At 39.1% G+C, this 22,259-nt stretch overlaps 1 protein-coding gene across 1 annotated transcript in view; it reads left to right on the top strand.

Annotated features, from left to right (window-relative positions):
- pdgfd (platelet derived growth factor d) overlaps nucleotides 1–21,699 on the top strand; it is an 88,210-nt gene extending 66,511 nt beyond the window's left edge. The window contains exons 5-7 of the mRNA XM_084716632.1: nucleotides 973–1,186; nucleotides 14,339–14,556; nucleotides 20,601–21,699. Of these exons, the coding sequence (XP_084572758.1) occupies nucleotides 973–1,186; nucleotides 14,339–14,556; nucleotides 20,601–20,735 (567 nt within the window). The 3' untranslated portion in view covers nucleotides 20,736–21,699. The remainder of the gene's footprint in view (nucleotides 1–972; nucleotides 1,187–14,338; nucleotides 14,557–20,600) is intronic.
- Nucleotides 21,700–22,259: the final 560 nt, after the last annotated feature.

Genomic DNA, 22,259 nt, shown 5'->3' with positions numbered 1-22,259 from the left:
GAAACACTGTATACACTCTTTCCACCACAGTGTGCTTTAGCACAGGCTACAGGCTATTTTCATAACATACAGTAAATGTCAGATCACTCTCATATCTACATGTTGTGCATATATGGAGAGTGTGTGGAGAGTCTTCATAATCACAGTTAATGCCTCATTTTTAGTGTTTTAATCACACTCTGCAATGCATAAATATATGCATAATAACAGCATATTACTGTAATTGAAATGCATCACAGATGTTGAGACAAAGCCAAATACAGAGCAGAGCTACACTGCAGAGGAAGACACTGACATCAGGTCAAGACGTCTCCTTGAAAATCTGTTTTCCATTTCACTAAAAGCTCTGTCTGAAATGTTTAGTAGGGATCTCTTAAATGACTGGACGTGTTAGAGGAGTCTGAGTCAGTATGACCAACGCCGACTTTGGCCTTTACGTTCATTGTTCCTGGTCTCTTTGTGTCAGTGTGGAGGTTATCAGTCGATATCTCCATGAATAATTGGATTTTTTTTTTTTCAATTTTTGCAAAGAAACAGTGCCGACCTCCTCACCGCAGCACATTCTGTTGCTACAACATGAAAAACAAAATATGCAGCTTGTAAGGAAGCCAGAACATTGGCAAGGATTTCATAAAGTTCAGAAAACTGCCTCCACCAAATAGTCACTACCAGACACTGCATCATCATCATCATCATCATCATCATCATCATCATCATGACTTGGCCACTGGCTCTCCAATAAGCCTTTGAATGGGGTTGTGTAATAGGTCTCCACTGCATAATAATGGTGGGAGAAATAATAAAGCCAACCACAGATTTCCAAGAAGGTTTTGGCACATGGCTACCTGTGATTTCCCTAATGTGCTGTAGGTAATAACGCTTTAAATGAACGATCGCTAAAGTTAGAATTAGCTTAAATTTCCAATAGAAATAGTAATTTTGTCTTTACCCTTTGACCTCTGCTCTTTGCAGGACAGTGGTGGAGTACAGATTCCAGCAGCGGTCACAGAGGTTCCTTTCTCATTGGAGGATTTGGACCGGACCATAGCCGCCTTTGACACTGTAGAACAGCTCCTCAGATCCCTGAGCCCAGACACCTGGAGACAAGACCTGGACAGCATCTACACCCAAACACACATACACTATAGATCCAGGGCCTATCATCTGGCAGGCAGACATAATAAAGGTAAGATCTCCAAGTTTCACAAGCCATCCATGAATCTGTCCACAAAACATATGTATATCATCTTAAACATGTGTATTATTGTCTCACATGCTTTCAGGATCACAGAGCACTAAATCCAAATGATAGTCACTTACATTTGGCCTCAATATAACTGATGCAATGCAATATGATGGCACATTACAAGACAGTTTTACAGTAGAGGACTGAAACTTAACACTAGTAGTAGATATGCAACCTGTTCTCATCCCTACTCATTGAATACAGCTGCACAAGGTACCCTTGGGCGTCTGAATGAGGTGCACTTGGGCGTGCATTCACTACAATATTAAACTATTCATGCACTATAAGATGCTGTGACACCCCTCATCATCTCATACTAATGCACAAGGTCATCTTTGGCAGCTGTTTGAGACCTTTCTGCCAGAAAGTCATATGGTTAATGTGAGGCGGCCACTGTTTGGGTATGTGTAGACAACAAAACTACTTGGGTAGCTTTATATGAAGACAGTGTTTGCGGTTACAGTAAGTATGTTATGAACGTCACGTGTCATTGCAATGACTAGCAAAACAAAAGTAACATGACTCAGGTCACTTGGCACACGTAACATTTTGTACCTTATAATCAGGGTTGGGAGGGTTACTTTTAAAATGTATTCCGATACAGTTATTAATGAAATCACATTAAAAAAAATCACAATTAAGTATCACAATATTAAAGTAATGTATCAAAAAACTGATGAAAAATGTGATCAGAGCTCAAGATGATGTCCTCAAATGTCATGTTCTGTCCACAACTAGATATTCAGTTTACTATCAGAGAGGAGTAAAGAAACCAGAAAAGATTCAGAAATAAGAAGGAAATAGAAAATAGATGCTGATCAATTAATAATTGATTAACAATAGGTTAATCATTGCAGCTCTAAGTGTTTTATGTTTGTTGTTAGGTTTGTTGGTTTGTCAAGCTTTTCTTTCCATTGTTGTGTGCAATTTATTAATTGATTGATTGATTTAAAGACAACAAATGACAAAACTTCCACTCAGTGAAGCATTTATTCACTAGAGGCCATGATATGAACTGGTGTGTGCACTGTGCATGGTAGTATAACGTTCTGTATTTAAATTGTAATCCTGCCCATAATCCCCATTTTTATTGAACGTATCTGTAATCTAATTATGTCTTTTTATGTGTAACTATAATGGAATGCAGTTACCTTTTTTGTATCCAGATTACAAGCTCCCACTACATGTAATCTGTTATTACACAAGCCTGTGTACAATTTTTAGTAATGTTTTAGTTTCCAATGGGACGTGACTCCTGGTCTCTTGGGTGAACAGTCTTGTTTGTTTAAGCCATCCATCCACAACCACCTCCTTCATATACAGACTTCCAGCTCTACATACTCTGTTGAAAGCCTGGTGCATCTCAGGCTAACAGGCACTGTGCATGTCTGTATGAGTCACTGTTTGACGCATTTGGAATGGGAACCGACTAAGGTATGATGAGTAGAGACAATGTTAACTGTTTGTCAATCAAACGGTAAGTGATAGTCAAAAAGTAAAGAAAGCTCCAGTTTTGCAACATTAAAATAGTCACAAACATACAAAGTAGCCCTACAATTTGACGTCCAGCTAACAAGAAATGCATATAAACCACAATAAACCCAGGCTGCAGTTGTTGGGCAAATGCTGTGCTGTTTACTGTATATGCATAAGAAGACTGAATCAAAAAGCTGTCTAGAGCTGCAGAACTGTTAGTTCATCAACAGCGCTAACAATCCTTCATGTCACACAAAGACACTGGAGTGAATGAATACAGAACATAATGCTAAATGAGGCTTTAAACTCAAGCTTCCAGAGATGAAGAATTACAACAAGCTTAATTACAGGGAGAAAACTGTGCAGCCATAGAAATAACATCTTTGGTTTTAATATTTCTCTTGGTATAAGGATCTTATGGATTAAGCAGATACTCTGTAAGCTTTTGTACAGTTATCTTATACAGAGTGGAAATTATGTTTCTTTTCTTTGAATGAATAAAGAGACATTGAACAGAAACACTGACCATTTCTGTGTCAAAATGTAAGGACAACATGGGAAAAGATCTTAGAAATTAGATGTAAGTAGAATAATGAGGCCCTGGAACTCATAGTGACTTGCAGAGTTCGTAAAGTTGATGCAGGAAGATGAGAGCAGCGTTGTCCTCATCTCATTTTATTGTGCTGCAGATGGTGATCCTCAACAACTCTGCTGCGTTCACAGTATTCCTCCGCTGCAGACTGGTGCAGTCGGTGGTAGCTGGTGTGATAGAGGGGAGGGGAAAGCGTGCTGCTTGTGCTGACCAAGAAAGACCCACACAGCAGGAGGCCCATTCTCACTTATTTGGCTATATTGTACATAAACTCAGCGGTACAGCATTGCGGTATAGGTCCACGACCTGGTAATTTGAAGGAAATTATTAGTCATGGCTGCAATGGAGCCACATTGCTGCCTTATGATCACATATAGCACAGGTGACAGCCAGTTAAAACGTGGTAATGAAGTGTTGCGTATGCTGTGGAAACTGCCATCCAGTCTGAGTCAAGTAAGGTAGAGTCTGGTGGTTGAGTGTATCTCTACACACTTAATTTGGCATGAAGGAAGGAATATATGAAGGTAGAAGAAACATCTGTGCACGCAACTCCCCTGTGCCGAACATAGAAATGGGGGGGAAAGAAAGATTAAAAGAACGTTCTGACAAATTTGGGTGTGAAAATACTTTTTGAACTTTAAATAGATGTGTATAGAAATGGAAATATGTTTTTCTTTTTTCTAGCTTTCTGTAAATATAAAAGATCGTCATGGAAAAAATGAAACCAACTGCTGCTCCTATTATGATGCAACAGTATACCGTAGCCTGACTAAGCTGTTGCATCATCAAAAAATGAGCAATTTGCCCTCTAGTGGGTCTAAAAGTGAGTCGGTGACAGATTTAAGGTGACACAGGACCAGCAGTTCAAGGCAATTCTTTACTGTGAAGTCAGTGCCAACGACCTGCAGTCACTGAGGCAGTAGATTTTGTCCTTAAGAGCAGGTATGAAATTTTGGCACGCAATGCTTCTTACACACACGTCACATGATCATGGGAGCGTTTGTTCAGATATGTATGTATCTCCTGTACAGAAGCATTGAAGCTTGCTACAATCGACCCCGTCTCCCTCACCTGCACTTCTGTATCTCTCTGCCTTTGTACCCGAGGGCTCTCCTGTTCCTCAGTAAACATTTGGGCTTGACAGCAAATCTATCTCTATTTATCAGTGCATGTGTGCGCCTGGCTGGCATGAGAAGGCTCTGTATATTGGTAGAATTTGTGCATGTTGCAGCACCACAGAGAGGTGCATAGGTGCTGCAGGTCTTTGATATACTGTACCGGCAAAGCTCCCTCTAATTGGAAATTCAACCTGTGCAGCGGAGCAGAAATGTGCCACAGTCAGCAGCTTAGCTTTGTTTTCATTAAGACACACACACACTGTGTGACTCACACCCACCTTTGTTCACATGAAGGACAGAAAGTCTGATCCCAATATTAATTGGGACACTTTTTGAGTATCTCACACATTAATAAGTTCACATTAAAAACAGAGTGATACTGCAAACAAATCCTTGTATACAACAGGGATGTACGCAATTAGTTGACAAAGCAATTAACATTGCTACCCTTGCTAGTCAGCACTAGAAATACTAGTTGGCATGGCACCTTGAGTTAAACATTGGGGTAAATGTATTCATGCGGTGAGAAAACTCTGCATGCTCCACCTGAGTTTGGGCAGTTATCTATCTTGCAGGCACAGGGAAGGTTCCAGTGTCTGTGGTCAATCATCCATTTACTTATCTGCCTTCAATTGAGGCTGTGTTCACAAGAAGAGTCCAGATGAACGCCCCATCATGTGGTATTCACGACACTGTAAAATTGAAGTTTTCTAAAAGCACCAGTCTTACGATGTTGTGTACATGACTTCCCATGTTATAAATAAATTTTAAATAGCAGCAACACAGTCGTTGTTGCTGGCCAACACAATTGTTTCTCTCCCTGTGAAGACAATCACTTAATCAGGGATTAACATGGTTGTATGGTACCTTTCCAGATCAGCAGCTCTGAACCGTGTTTTTAGGCGTTTTTAACTGCCTGGCTCAGAACTGCTAACTAGCTATCTTTTCACAGTCTAGACCAACTCTGCTGTGAACACAGGAAGACATCATATGTTTTTTCTTCTTCTCTACCTTTCAGTTACAACCTGAGTTTACACAATTTACAGCTGACTGCAGTAACTTAACTGCTCCAAAGTATAGCATAAAGCATGACTATGCTAGTCGGTTAAACTATTTATTAATATTTTATTAATGTACCACACCAGTTAGCCCAGCACTGGGCAGTGCTGCAGCCCCAGCTTGCTATGCTTATGGCCAGATGGCTCAGATGCAAAGTGGGACAAATAATGTCTGATAAAACTGGAGCAGTTTGGTGTTTTGCTCTAGAAAATGAAATTAAGGTTGTATGTAGGTTGCGCCAGAATAAACTGCCATATAACCACTCAACTGGTATAATGTGTAACCACATTTAGCACAGGCATGTGTACATTAACCTGCAAGGAGAGTGGCTGCTGGTGCTAGCATGGCTAACATTAGCCAGCTAACGTTAGGTCGTGCTGTGCATAATGTAAAATGCTCATAATGCACGGCACAAAGTGGCAGACATAGCAGCAGCATTTGAAATATGATTTGGTAATTGAAGAATGTGATTAATGGCTGACTAATGGAGTGTTTTCATTCTTTCAAACTAATCAACTAGTCTAAATTAAAATTTCCAGTTCGACAGGGAAATTAGTCACCAGGAACATATACAACTCCTATAATTGTCGCACACAAAAACACACAGACACTATCATTTTTTTCTTGTCGGTGGCTGTGTGATTGACACAGTCATTCTCTCAGTCTTGCTTGCTCTCAGTCTTTCTGTCTTTTTCTCCCACACACTCCCTGACAGGGTTCTACACCACTGCTTTTTTGAGATTACACTTATTCCCCTTAAAAAGACACAAGCACAACATTGCAACCACACACACATGCACACAGGGTGTACACGCCTACACACTCACACATGACCTGGGCCTTCATCAGTATAAACATGCACCTTACCCTAACGCACGCAAACGCACATCCCTCATGTCCCCCGCATTTGGTGGTACAAAGCAGCACTGAATGTGAACATCAGAGCTGCAGAAGCAGGTGACTCAGTGGATCCCCTACCAGCTCTTTTACGTCAAGCCTTGCATCACTCTTGAAAGTGTAAACAAAATTACAAATGTTAGAGACGCCTGTCATGACTCCTGACATCCTCACAATCCTGTGATCAGCCTTGAAACCCTCACTTATTTTGCTTTTCAGTAAAATCACAAGAACAGGATTGGTGGGTTTTCTGTCACCTGTGCTTTTCACAACAAAAGGGAAGCAGGAAAAAGGCTTTCTGAAGAAGTGAATTCATAATGCTCAACACGCCTCCATGTTACACCTTAGTAAGTTAGTTGAAGGTGCAATACGTAAGAATATGTAAGAAACTGCTGCTATATGTAGCTGCCATTAGTTAGCTGTGCAGCTAGCAGTCGACCAGTGGGTGAGGGTTTTTGGGCCCAAGGTGGGTAGACCAACAGGGAAGGCTGGGCGGGCAGCAGCACCAGAATCGGCGCCAGAACCGGAGCTGGCGAGCAGGAGACTAGGCTCAGCAGCCTCATTTAGGCCCTGGAACTGCTTCGAGCATTTCCACCAAAAATAAACTATTGGGAACAAAAAAAGTTGGTTCCCAGCTGGAACCACAAAGCACCAGATTTTCCGTGGGAACCAAAACGGGCTTGTCATATTCTAAAGGTCGTTGCAACAGTTGTCTCCAATGCCTTCTGATGACGACATCCTTGATCACAGTGGTTCTACTCAAAAATGGTGGAAGCACATTCTGGTACACAAGGTAGCACCAACAGTGAACGAATAAACAGACACTAACTCACTGCCGAATAGTGTCTGTTTATGAGTTGTAAAAGATAATTAATAATTGTGTAGAAGGCGCAGATGTTCATAATTGTTAAATTGAGCGAAATGTTGATGTGTTTGGCCATCAGTGAGACAAGTAGCCACGTAACTCATCATCCAGAGTGTGTTATTCAAGAGCAGTGAGTTTTTCTTTTCAGGATAACAGGCTTAGCTTTACATGGACAGACAATTTAATGCTTTAACACTTATTTCATGGAGTTCCTAGACTGCCTTCCTGTTTAGTCAACATTTTTTGTGTCATACTATTTAAAGCTACCAGAAGAAATTTTTGTTGCTTTTTTTTTGTTTAGGACCCTGTGGGGGAAAAAGTGGCGGTGTTTCCTGTTTCCTTCGCAATAACCACACAAAAAATTAATCTTATATATCTAGTAATAACCAGTCTTCTTTCTGATGATCTTTTTTGCTGAAGTAGGTCATATGTAGGCATTAAATTCAGACAGTTTCCAGTTAAAAACTCCCTGTAGCAGCTTTAAACATTTGCATGATTCAGTGAAAAAACTTTTAGAAGTCTATAGGAAACCAGGTTGTACAGTTCTTTATTATTAGAAATAAACTGAGTAGATTAACTCCTTTAGCAAGTTATCATCATTTTCAGTTTCTCACAATTTCTATAGAGAAATACTCAGATTTATTCAAATGAGCAGATTGGTGTAACCTGGCACCTAAATGTTAGGTCTCCAATCATCGGAAATGCACACTAATAAATCCCTGTTTTTTTTAAACATGACACAAACACACAGTTTGAATCAGTTGTCCTCATTTAGCCTCTTAATACTCACACAAATGCAGACATAATCCACTTTTCATTTAGCCTCCTGTATAGCGGATGTGCACCCAGCAGGGATTTTTAAGGAGCGTGCAAACACATCTGACACCTCACACACAGACGCATACGCATTAAAATGTGCATACAGTAGCTTTCATCTGCTGCATTTTTTTTTTATTCCTCTTGTATCTAATCATAAGAAGAAAGTCTGGAAATATGCGCTATTTTACCATTTAGATGGAACTGCAATCAAGGCTGTAGTGCACTTTCTTCCTTCACCTCTTTTCTATAAAAGTAAATGATCACATCTCCTGTTCCTTTCTCTGTCTCTTCATTGTTGCTCATTGTTCACTTGGCTTCCCACATGCTTTGTGTCATGAATGGAAACCCCCACGACATAGATTTCTTTTTGTGAACAATTGCTTATTGATTATCAATGCCATTAGGCTTCTCCTGACCCCACTGCACTTCTCTTTAGATTCTCTCACTCACACACAATATTGCACGTCAAGCAAATTTGTCATTGTTATACTAATATGGACGACATGGGATTTCTCGGCAGTTTCTATTGCATGACTGATCTTTATTGTTGCGTTGCTGCAGCAAGCTAATGCAAGCCAATCTCACAGAGCTACACTGTTGTACTTACAAATATCGATCTTGACAGCCCCTTTATTCTTGTATCAGGTACTAGAAGCCCATTTTATTTCAATGAAGTGAAAAGCTAGTTGTGACCCAAGAAAATTTAATTCATCTTCAGTGCAAATGGGCTTGTTTAAAGAATATTTCGCTGGTTCAAAGAAAAGGATTATCACATTTCGCTCAGGCCAACCTACCCCACCTTACACCCGCTGCAGTTATGACCCTGCTTCTGCGTTCTGTCAATCTCATAATGGTGGAAGATCTCCGCGCTGCTGGCGCTGTGTTTTTTCATCTGGAAGCAGAACACGCGGGTAGGGTTAGGGTACAGTCATAGGGCGCTTTTCATTCTGCAAATTCGTCTCCTTCACTCGCATCCTCTCCGTCTTATCTCCTCCCAGTGAGGATATGAAAGAGACAGAAGGACAGAGGAGCTGAAATTGCAAAATGAGAAATCATTGGTTCCTCGGTTCAGTTTGAAGTGACATCAGTTACTGATGATGAGCTGCACAGCTGTATCAGCTATCAAATAGACTGGTATGAATGCCCACAGAACCCCTTATGAAAGGGACATTTTACCCCAAAATCAAAAATGCATATTTTCCCTTGGCCTGTAGTGCTATTCATCTATCTAGATTTTCAGGGACTACTTTCTTTCCTAGGAAGGAAAGTAGTTCAACTACTTTCTTACTAAGAAAGAAAGTAGTTACAGTAGATTCTACTCCAAAACCTCAGTATTCATTTAGATCTGCAAACTGTTTAAAATTGCTGATTATTAGTGGTGTTCTTACTGATGTCAATTTTAATCATCATTTCCTTTTAAATCTCATAATTTATATACCAGTCGGTGTTATTTGTAATGATTACTTGAGACTATTTATTTGCTTGCATGAGTTTTTACTGCACAATAATACACCACACAGCTGTGGAAGAATGTGTGCATGTCAAGTGTATTGTGAAGTAAAAAACAAACAGCTGTTTTGTGTGATGCCACAACTCTTTGCAGTTAAATTTTCCTGTATGTTATAAAGTGTTACATTTATCACACACATCTGTATCTGTAAATCCTTGTTCATGACACTACAAAGTAAGCATGTCAGTGGATGTACTTCCCTGATTAGTCCATTAAAAGCTCTGAATCATTACTGGATAAAATCCTCTTCTTCATCCTGTCTCTACCTGTCAGTGTCATTATTCACAATATGGTGATTTGCAGTTTTGTAATAATAATAATAATAATAATGTTTATGATCAGTTATTTCTTTGCAAGCAGTGTGACACCAAAGAAATTTACACATTGGAAGAGTTTAAGTGCTGCATAAACTTCCGTCAGTCAGAATGGGTCCTGATGTTGCAGGATGACAGTCACCACACTGTCCAATCAACATCACGGTTATATCCTCATTCTGGCCTCCTCTAGAAGCCTCCTCTCTTTTTCGCTCCTCATCTCCTTCAGATGCATTTAAGGAACTGGAAGATCCTCCATGATGGCAGACGGCGAACGACTTTGGGTCGAGGGAGGAGGAGTTTTATGTTAACAGGCTAATGACTGGGGGAGTGGTGTCTGTGTTTTTGACATTGCAGGGTGTTCCCAATGATGGAATTTTGCCAAGGGAAGTTCCCTTAACTCACATTCCTGAGCAGGGTAGCAGAGAACAGGGAGTGGGGGGGGGGGGTGTCTAAGTGCACTCTGGATCATAATGCAGCTCTTTTGCCTCTTTCTGTTGAACAGAGGACAGTTGCATTCTACCATTAAGTTAAACGCATCAGCTATTTCTTCTTGTCATGTCACTTTTGCTGGGGGGTTGTTCACTCACCCTCTCCTAAAGTGGTTTTCTGCAGGTAGTGAAGCACCAGACTGTAGTTCATTGGGGACCTCCCATGGTGCTCAAGACTGTCTCTTCTGAACCTTAAGATACCATTAAGGGAATATCCTTAAAGCTTTCACAGCCCTTTTTATTAGCGTAGAATATAAATCATTTCTTATACACACATTGATAGCTGTTTCTAAAAAATGTGTAATTAGGAGCTAAATATTTAACAGTTTATGTTGATTGATGGATGTTTCCTCACAATCCTCAAACTGAGACATTTTCTTAAATATCCAAACTAATCCAGTTTACTGTGGCGTACATAATGTGGAATACGCCTACTCTGGTACTGTGTAATAATGTCAATCATGCTGCTTTGACTGAGGTCTTGCCTTCCCATCCCCGGAGCGGAGGTGTCCTCGAGGGCTTCCCTGAGGCCAAGTTTATAGTGTCTATTTATAGATTTTAAAGGCTTCTGAAATGCCTCTTTTCCCTTCATGCTGTGAACATGCAGAAAAATGCAATGCGATGTGTTAAACATCAGTGTGTGTTTTCATATAAGTGGTGACCCATTATTGGAACTTATACACAAGTCACAATTTAATAATAACATCATATTTTTTCTGTTTTTTCTGTATTTTCCTCTTTAGAGTCAGAAAGTTTTTATTAATTTTTTTTAATCAAAGTGGCAACCAATAGTTTCAGGCAAGTATTACAGGAAAAGACACGAGCACAAACATGGCAAGGCTTCAATAGAGCTGGACAGAGCTCCATTACTCTTAGAACTAGTGTGCAAATGCGTGACCTTTTCTATTCTTCTATTTTATGTACTGCACACGCATAGAAATTAACTCATTCTGTTGAGATTTTCTTGCTCCACTTTAAAGGAAAAATGTTTAAAGCTGCAGGGTTTTTCAAACCTTGTGAAGAGTGTTGAGAGACAGTTGTGTGTAACTAGTATTAAAGTAAAGGCCATGGTTCAGTGGTCTAGTGTAATCACCACTCGTGGTATGGACAGCGTGCTGATGATTATCCTGCTGATGACATCAGTGAAGAGGGCAGTCAATCTGCTGCTGATTGTCGCTCTTCTTTCTTCTCTATTCTTCCTGTCATCTCGTTTCTCATTTTCTGTCTCATCCATCATTCTGGATTGACTGCAGCGTATAAGCAAACCAAAGTGTCCCCACTGTATTCCACAAAGGACACATTCACTCATTCGTCCCTCATGCTTGTATCATCATTTAAGAAAATCCATAATGCTGGAGATTATTATCATTATTATTACAGCCAGATCAATCAGACACCGATTTTTTTGGCTCATATTCATAAAAATGTGATTGGGAGATTGGGATAATTGCTTTTTGTTGCCAACTGTAAAAACTGAAGACACAAAAGAAACCAAAGGCAATTCTCAGTTTAGTTGGTGTTGTTGTTTTTGTTTTTAAAATAGCAAAACTATATCAAAACATCTCTTTAGAAACTCTCACACAACTTGCACAGTATAATCCAAGCCTCATTTATCTAGATGCAGGGTCAGCAACCTTTTGGTTAAAAAAAAAAATGACAAAAACAAAAGAAAATCTGTCTGGAACTACAAAACACATTGGAGCCTTGTAATGAAGGTAACACAGCCTATTAAGTCTAAATTAGCCGAACAACATGACTAATAGGTCTAAATGAGCATTCACTAATATGTTTTATCACAGGTGGCTGCTCTGCAGGAATTATTTGGTATTTTAACTTTGCATTCCCATTGCAATAGAACCATGTTTTGTTGCATTTATGAAATAATAGAACTACAATAAAGAAAACTGTTTGCATTTTTGTTGTAGTTAGTGGGGGATGCTAGTATTTTCCCTTTTCAGTATAACTCCAATATAACCCTGTGCCTGATAACTGTCATGTTCAAATATGTTTGCCATGTTAGCGAGGCAACTAGCCATCTATAATTTTTATTACCAGTGTAATAGAAAGTGTTTGTTCCGCCCCTGTTTGCCCTGTTAAAGCTACTATAAGGATTTTTAACTGGTTGTGAAACAGTCGGTTTATTACTAATGACTCTATATGACCTTCATAAATTAATTAAACTATTGCAAGAAGATTAACCATTTCTGTGTAGTTGTTCTTAATGCCTGTCGCTGGGTCAGATTTTCTGTGAAATCAGATACAATGAGCCTGTGTTTACATTTTCTCAGGCAAAGTTACAGTGAGTAGTACATTAACTAGTTAAAAAGAAGCCAGATGAGATTTTTATTTAAATAATTTATTTTTGACATTGCATTTTGCAGTTATTATGGTGGAAAAACTACCTGCTTTTGTCCACAGGGCCCCCAAAATTGACAAAATATTAAAGTTTCTGATAGTAGCTTTAAAGTTACTGCATACACTGTTAATACAAACACAACACTTCCAGCAGCCCTTTCAAATTGCACTTCAAAATACAGTTATACCAGCTACAATAACGAAGAAGAAAATGATCAGTATCACCATGTATCTGCCAATATGCTTTACAGATGATCAGCAAAAAAAAAGATTGCAGTATCCCAACTTAAAAACATTTAACAGCCTCCAAATAAATCCACACCTGCTACAGACTGGTCTCAGGCTCTCCTTATGTAACAACCTGGTTCTGACCCTCCCAGTTCTCCCCTCTGGCCCAGTGCTCTAATCCCTTATATCCCATCAGCTTGTCCCATAGTCCCTTTGATTATCCTGAAATTAGTCTGGAATCATTGCAGCAGGACAATGAACAAAGATCTCATGTGCACAAACAAGATCATTTTCTTCAATGAAGAAAGACTGCAGTCAATACATTCAATCTAGAATCAATTAATGGGCCCTGCTTCCTCTTCTGGCCCGTGTTATCTATTTCTGCATCTTCATGTCTCTCTTTCTTCCACTCATCTCTCCATCTGTTCCTCTACAGTCAATTGTTGTTGCAATTGTACTCACATCTAATAGTCTCTCTCCGTCTTTCAACCATTTTCTTTCAATCGATACTGAGCATATTTTTAGTGTGAATTACAGCCACTTTGCCTCATTTGCCTCCCATTTCATTCTTCCCTCTCTGTCTCCTCATATTTCTGTATATATGTACAAATATATATATATATGTATATATATATATATATATATATATATATATATATATATATATATATAAAATATATATATATATATATATAACAGACTAGCTATAATAAATTTTAGATGGCTGTTCGTATTATTGCAGCCCACTTATATTGCAGAAAAATGTTTGTTTGTTATTAATTATTTCGTACCACATGACACCAGAGCTGCGACAATCAGTTGGTCATTAAATCCAGCTTTTTTGATATTTGATTGATTGGTTTGAGTAATTTTTAAAGAAAAAAATGTCCAAATTCTCTGGTTCGAGCTTCTTAAATGTAAATATTTTCTGGTTTCTTTACTCTGGTTTTCTCTGTAACAGTAAACTGAATATCTTTGGGTTGTGGGTAAAATAAGACATTTGAGGATGCTGTCTTGGGCTTTGAGAAACACTCGAGAAAATAATTGACTGAACTGAAAATAATTGTTAGTTGCAGCTCTAATTTTGTTGTACAACCGTGTGTTGTATAATGATAATAATTGCACTATAAAAGAATCTTTGTCTCCTTGCAGTGAGTGTGAAAATAAAGAACGAGTACATTGCCATGATAACACATGCAAGTGAAGAAAGAAAAGGCCAAATGTGAATGTTCAACAACATGAAATACAAAGAACGTGTCACAGTGCAGAGTAACCTCTGTACAGTGTGTGGTCCACAAACAGCACAGCAAAGAGGAAACAAACTTAACTGCTGAGTTATTTTCTCTGTTTTCTCTCTCCTCTGTCCAGTTGATCTGAACCGTCTCTATGACGATGTCAAGCGGTACAGCTGTACTCCTCGCAACTACTCCGTGAACCTGCGCGAGGAGCTGAGGGCCACCAATGCTGTCTTCTTCCCCCGATGTCTGCTGGTCAAACGCTGTGGAGGCAACTGTGGCTGCGGGACCGACAACTGGAACAGCGGCTGCACCTGTCAGGCCTCCAAGACCACACTCAAACTACACGAGGTAGGTCTTACAAAAACATGAAGACTCACTGCTGGACCATGACTCTTTTTCACTTTCTCTTTGTTTTGCCCCTTTTTTCTTACTTTTTTCTGTTTTTCTTTCCTTTTGTATTTTGTTTTCCTTTCTTTGTTGCTTCCTTCCTCCCTTGCTTCCTTGTAACAGACAATTTTCTGCAATGGCTCATGTGATATTTGGTACCCAGTGCAAGAAGGACATGTGAAGAACGTAACAAAGTCTCTAAGTAGAACTTTTTCACAGTATTGATATGAAATAGTTGGGTAAACACAGACGTTGCCAGTGATACTAATTAAGGTCCCGTTCCATTAGTTCAGCGGAGTCTTACCAGTGAGTCAACATACACAATAGCAGCATCCTGACTCTGTTTGACCTGAATTAAACAGGACCTTAATTAGTATCTTTGGTAACACCTGTATTTACCAAAGGAAACTAAAAAAGACTGAAGTGTCATTATATAACAGGTAGTTCTGGCCAACATTTAGAACATGCTCAAATCAGCATGAAAGCACACCGAGTTCCTCACTAAAAATATTACTCCGCAGTGAGTTTATGACCTCCTGTTACACTATTTCTTGCAGCTATTTAAGTAACATTTATAGAATTATTGAATCAACTTTCTTTAATGAATATAATTTACGGTGCTGTCAGTTTGCTGCAGACAGGTCTGCTAATGCAGCTGCAGCCTCACTTTGCATGTGGGAGTCTGGAGAACAGGTTTGTAGCCGGTGAATACGTAGTTTTTGAAAGGTGAAATGCCAACAAATGTGGAATATGGGGATTTTGGAAATCTACCTTTTTTTTAAATAAATACTGGCTTTTGGGCTTTACAACACTGTGGAATTATTGAAAATGTTTGGATCACACAGAAACAGAAACAGCTGTGCTGGTGGGTCTGTGACAGGCGCTACTAGCTTAATCCTCGGTGCGTCCTTTAAAAAATCCTTAATTTACTCCTTCAGGCCATTTTTGGACCTTTATGATTAATATGAATACAAATATGATAGGAATTTATTGGTACATTTTTTAAATATAGTTTTAAATACCAGCTTGTTTACATGATACAACTGTGGGTTTTTAATAACTGATGTAAAAACAACATACTAAGTGCCAGATTGTTGTTTATGAGGGGGATTACAACAGTGTGGTATATGTCAGTGATTAGCAACAACATTGATTTTAATGCATTTTTATTTTTTGTGCAGGGTCAGGTTCAAGATTTGGTATACTAACTTACTCCTTCAGCCCATTTTGGGGCTTTTATGATTAATATGACTAAATATATTATGTTAATTTATTGTCCAAAAAACTAAAAAAAAATAAAATAAAATAATAATAATAATCATCTCTGTACATACACAGTCCTACACCATCCTTTGCATCCATGCCAATACAGATTTCCAATTTTTTACCTTTTATTTTTGCTACAATGGTCTGGAAAATAAAAATACAGTGATGACAAAAATGTATCAAATTTGCCTGGTGTCTACTTGGATTGTGTTTGTGCTTAATTTGATCAGGATAAAATTCACATCTGAAAATGAGCATTACAATTTTCAAGGCATAAGTGCAGGATGAACATCTAATAATTAATAAATTTATGCTTGAATTTATGCTTGATTGGCCATGGGATAAAAACAAAAAGTTTTTTATAGATTTCCATTCTTTATAGGGATTTCAGTGTCTGTGTTTTGGATACACACACAGACACACACACTTATATGTCAAAACACACATATACACCACACTATACCATCACTAAGAACACAGACAGAGCATTTTTGGTTGAAATTACATATTCAGGTGGTCGGTAGCAGCGTTAGTAGCACAGGAGCTCAATAACAGAGAAAAGGCTCTCATTGAAACTAATGGCAGAGGTGAGAAAACAGCGGCATATAGTGAAAAACAAAATAAATTACAATTTTCCAGACAGAAGTGCAGGAAAGCAAAGAATATTTGAAAAATCTTACTCCGATGGTCTTTTGGCAGGGGGGATCAAGAAGTGTGGTTTTAATGGAAGTCAATGTTCCAAAAATGAAGTCGGCACTTGAGTACACAGTGCATTATAGGGTTTATATAGGAGGTGAGATTGAAATTCCAAAGTTAGTCAAAAAACATTAGCCCTTGCCAAGAGTGATGCCATATGCATGAGCACGGCCTAAATACAATGAAAACTCCAAAAATGAGCCTGCATGCACTGAGGGTTAAAAATAAAAGTGAAGTTTAAAGACACAGATGCTACACCTGTGCACGGAAAATGTATTTTTTCTTTCAGAGGATATCTTAATGAGAGCAAGACTGAGCTGGCAAAGCAGCTGTGTTTATATGGGTGGTATTTATTAATTTGGGAAAAACTTGTTAGGCCTATTCAATAGGGACTAGAAATTGTCCCTGTTGCTAGGTCGTTACTAGGGGTCTACCTACTCGCTGGAGTAGTAAACTAGGTTAAATTACATGGGAGGTCTACTGAAGTGAGTAAATGTTTTCCGGTTATTAGTCAGACTGTGTGTGTTTCCAGGAAAACAGAAACAACATTTTGATTATATCTTTTATTTTGTTGGTAACCTGTTGTATAATCGCAATATCACACTCAAGGGTGAGCTTTAACATCATTATTAGCGCTTCAGTGACGCTGACAGACTGATGCTAATCACAACACCTTCACACTAAGGATGACGTTAAAGCGCCACTCCATCTCGTGATGTGGCTCAATTCCATCACTACAGAACGTTCTACGCTCCAGAATTTATGTGTGATTCAATGTCAGTCATGCTATTTGGTGACCGACAGCAAATACATGAATGCACACATTTGGAAAAATCAGTCAGTGAATTGTTTTCATTGTTTGTAGAGGCATTTCTTCATCAAAGGTCATAGATGTAGATATGTTGGATTTAAGTGTTTTAGTGATGTAACGACCCTTCCTTCTTTTTGGAGTTTCCTTGTGTTTACACTACCATTTCCTGTCAAAACAGCTATTTTCCCAGACTGTTTTCTTACAGTCTTGCTATGGATGGCTGTTTTATTCCCTCTACACAGTAGTGGATCTTCAAATAATTTTGACATCAATTACATCATTTATTAGATAAATAATTCTGCTTCGAATTTTATAGTCTGACTGTGCTGAAAGGTAAAAAATGTCTCAATATGTTGACCTTGGCTAATTCTTGTGTGCTCCCATATGTGTATGTGTGTGGATACTGATGATTATTGTGGATTTTCTGGGCCTTTTTGCTCTTTTTTCATCCTACACCATGAGAGAATGAAGAAAATTAACTAAGATGCTGTTTTATGGACTAGTTTGACATAAGAAGAATCTCCTTTACAACTTAAGTATCCAGTATAATCTGTTTTACACTTATTAAACTGATTTTATTTCCCTGTGCATAAGACTGATAATAGATCTAGAGCTTTTAAGAGGCGGAAAGAAAATGGGCTTTTAAGATATCACTGCGTATTCTTGTGCATGCTGTGGCCTTCCAATTAATGTGACAGCATTCAATTTAGGCTTGAGCTGTGCTGGCGGCGTTACAGAAAAGTGATGCGGGTGCTTATTTAAGCACAAGACTGACATGTAAAATGCCCAGTACGTTTTAGTACCTGAGAGGGGCTTAGAAAGATGGTGCGCGAGTAAGAGAGTGAGCGCGTGAGCGGGGGAGAGAGAAATTGGGTGTGCAGAGGCAGGCGCTGCATCAACAATAAAGCAGCAATGCAGCAGCAGCCTCACACTTTCTCCCTGCTTCTCTCCCCCATTCGTTTCCATGTCAGCCCTCTCTTCCTCTTTCCAATCTCTCCATATCTCTCTCAATGCATTGTTAGCACTCTATCACTCTCTCTGCGGGCTCCCATCATCCTTTCATTCTTCCCAATTCCCATTTTCAATTTATCCCCTTTGCAATGCGCCATTCTTGTTCTTTAAGCCTGTCATTCATTCTTTTCTCTCTCTTCCCTCCATCTCTTTGTGGCTTTGTTTTCGTACAGCTTCATTATTGAAACTTGGTCCGCAGGGCTCTCCCTCTCTGTTAAAAATCATACAATGGAAATTTAGACAAAAGTGGGATTTGGGTTGTAATTGTGCTGTGTGGATGTGAGCGTGTGTGTAAGTCGCTGTATATGAGAGCATTACAAAAGGTGTCTGTATATACTGTACATACATTAAATTGCTACCATTCTAGCGCGAGGTTGTGTTCTGGTGTGTGTTTGTGTGCGTTTGTTTCTCCATCTTCCCTCCTTGCAGGCTGTGTGAGACCTGTAAGTGCTTCCTTTACTGACTGAACTTCTAAAGAAACACATTATTACTCCCACTATTGTTTCAGTGCTGGGAAGTCCTGACATAAATCATGGGCAGCCTTGCTTTCACTGAGCTTTGGAGAACAAATTCACTGCATCGCTTGTGGAACAATTTGTACTTCCACTCTATTTTCACATTAGAAGTGGCACCTGCGAACAATGTGGCCATCTGCAACAATGTCACTTATAGTGAAACGCTGAATAATCTAACTATAACATCAGTTCCATAGTCATTGCAGCTGGAACACATTCGTAAATAAAGTTCCAACTTAACTTTAAAACCACAATATTCAAACTTCTTTGACATAGTAAAATTGTTAATAGCACACTCTTTATGTATATGTGAAATCTGTATGTACAGTCATCCTGTCATTTGGTTTAAAGGGATAGTTCAGATTGTTTTATATCGAGTTGGATGAGGCACTTATCCATAGTCAGTGTATTACCTATAATAGATGCCAGTTGAGATGACCCCAGTCTGGAGAAGCAGAGAGGAGTTCCAGCAAGGAAGCTCAGTAATGTAACACTGTGGACAGAGTTTGCAACAAAGGGTATTTTAGTGACTCTAAAAAGGTAAATCTAAAAAGAAATCAGTGTATGGAATATTTAAAATATTTATTACCTGCCATTCTGATGGGAAACCACTATTATATTAGCGGTGGTGGAAATAATCGATACCTACCTGCATCGTTTTCCCGCCTTAAAAGATTATGAATCGATGTGGAACCGTCAATAACCAGAAATGTAAAATTCTCAATGTTATGTTTGCCTGTAACATTTTTTTAAGACAGGCTGTATGCTCCTTAAGACCAAACCAGCTGGATGTTTAAACATGATGGTTTCATATTTACGTTCTATGCTATGGCATGAGTTTTGGTGAAGGTGGCTGAGTGTGAACAACTGCAGATTGATACATTTAACCAGAACCCCCTGGCTTAAACGCTTAAAATTTTGATGCATTGCTAATTGTTTCACAATCGCATCATAGCTCAGAGGTGCCAAGAGATCGCCAACCCCACTTTACATATACTGCATGTCAAATATCACTCTCTCCAGACATACCAAACTCCATGGGTGAAATCAGGAAGTTGGAACCTGCCAAAAGGCTTTGAAACGGCAAAGTAAAGCAGTGAAAATATTCTAAATATACCATATACGTATACTGTTATTGATTTTTGAGGCTTGCCAACTAGCATATGCTTACTATCAATAAATACCTCAACTCAACATTAAAAAATCTGAACTATCCCTTTAAGTGCCTGATGTCTGTTATGTTTTTGTGCTGTTCTTTCTCTGAATAGAATAAAACAGGAATTCCAGTGTGGTCAGTTATGATTAACAAAGGGGAAGGGTGGGCATGTAATTGTTTTCTCACGGCCCCCAGACTTTCACAGTACACTGCTGCATTCTTAGAAACCTTGCCTTTACTTTCTAATCTGTGTTTTGACGTCCTTCACTTGTTTCAATGTCAGCCACTTGCAGATACTCTCAGGGAGCTGTATTTCTCTTTTCTGTTCAACTCCTGCAGTGAGTCATGATTGATGCTCTTAAAAACAGACTTTACATCAGCCTCTCATTATTTTCTCGACATTTCTCATGTCTCTCCCTCTTTCAAATTCATATTGAATTTATTGGCGTCAACTACAATGAGATGACAAAGTATTTTCGGCACCTACCGACAGTGGATCCACTTTCTCTCCACTCTCTTCATCCTTTGTCTTGTTCTCTGACTCCTTTAGGTGCTGAAGTACGCCCCGGAGGTCACTCTGTATCAGCGCCACCGGAGGCCACGGGTGCGCTGGGTCATAGACGAGATCTTCCTCACGCATCATGACAAGTGCGAGTGCGCGTGTCCCTCCCAGCCCCCTCGCTGAGACACTCAGACTGGCACATGCACCTGGAACTGTTGGACGAGTTCTTCTTTTATCTATTTTGCAACAGACGTCATATAATAACAGCAACGCCGACACACATGCAGCAAAGAAGAAAGCAACAATTTGACTGACAGACTGACACAGCCGCATCATACACAGTGACATTTGTTCTTGAAAGTAAACAACCTACCTTCTCCCGTAAAAGCTTTCCAGCCAAATATGTTTGTTATCTAACTTTCCTGCAACTTGGAGACTAAATCTTCATTTATAAAGATCACATTTAAAGGAATGGTACAGATTATTTGACGTAGGGTTTTATGTGGTACTAATAGTCAGTGTATTACCTACAATAGATGCCCGTCAGCACACCCCCAGTTAAGAGAAACACAGACGGGAACCAACACAGAAGCTAAGCAAGCTTCTGCTGTGGACAGGGTCAGCAACAAAGGGTGTTTTAGCCACTTTAAGAAGCTCTACCTAAAAAATCTATATCAGTTTATGTGCATGAATATTTTCACCGCTTTACTTTTTTCATCAGACAGCCTTTTCCGACTGAAAACTGCCATTATACAAGCCAAAAGTTGCTCTCTCCAAGGAAACCAAACTCCATTGGCAAAATTAGTCATTTTACCTCACAGAACAGGAGCTGCTGGTCTACTGCTGCATCAATCTGTTAGTTTGTTTGTGAACTTAAGTGTTTTAAAAGCATAGTTTGGATTCAACACGTCGGAGGATAACACAAAAAAAATAACAGATCAAGGAAAAAATAAACCAGCAACTCCTGTGTTCTGGGAGCTTAAATGGCTCATTTCGCCAGTTGAGTTTGGTTGGCTTGGAAAGAGCCATATTTCCCATCTGAGGATGCTGACAGCAAAGCAAAGAGGTGAAAATATACTAAATACAGCATATTGATTTTTTATTTTTTTTTTAGGTAGACCCTTTTTAATTGGCTAAACTATCTTTTGTTGCTGACCCTGTCCACAGCAGTTTATTGCTTAGCTTTTATGCTGGTGCTCCTCTTTGCTTCTCCAAACTGGGGGCATGCTGACCAGCATCTACTGTAGCTAATACAGTGACTACTGATATTTACCTCATACAGCCCCACTTCAAATAGTCCAGAGTATCCCTTTAAACATCACTTTTGCACAGTAAAGTGTTAAAACGACAGTGGACTTCCAGAGGTATTAACTTTAAATTCAATCAAAGATTTTTCTTCCAAAAGTATCGAAAAACACGTGGAATACAAAAATCACAGCGTACCACATTATGAGTAAACAACAGCCATATTGTATTGAACTTTCATTTTGATTAAAGGAGTTCACTGGGTGCCAACTTGACTGAATTGAAACTGACTCCAACCGCTGTGTAAACTGTTTTCTATTCCTATTTCATGTGCATGTATTTGCATTTCTTCGTTATAATAAGACTTTTTCGAGAAACTTCAGGCACTTCTCCTGCCAGGAGCACGCTGAGATGAGTGAGCGTGAGACAGACGGCAGGAGGGAGAGGGGTTGGGAGGAAGTG

Source organism: Lutjanus erythropterus, chromosome 4 (assembly GCF_056507025.1).
Source record: "Lutjanus erythropterus isolate fLutEry1 chromosome 4, fLutEry1.hap2, whole genome shotgun sequence".
Taxonomy (NCBI): domain Eukaryota; kingdom Metazoa; phylum Chordata; class Actinopteri; order Lutjaniformes; family Lutjanidae; genus Lutjanus; species Lutjanus erythropterus.
The sequence above is the reverse complement of the archived record's forward strand: the minus strand, read 5'-3'. Positions and strand labels throughout refer to the sequence as shown.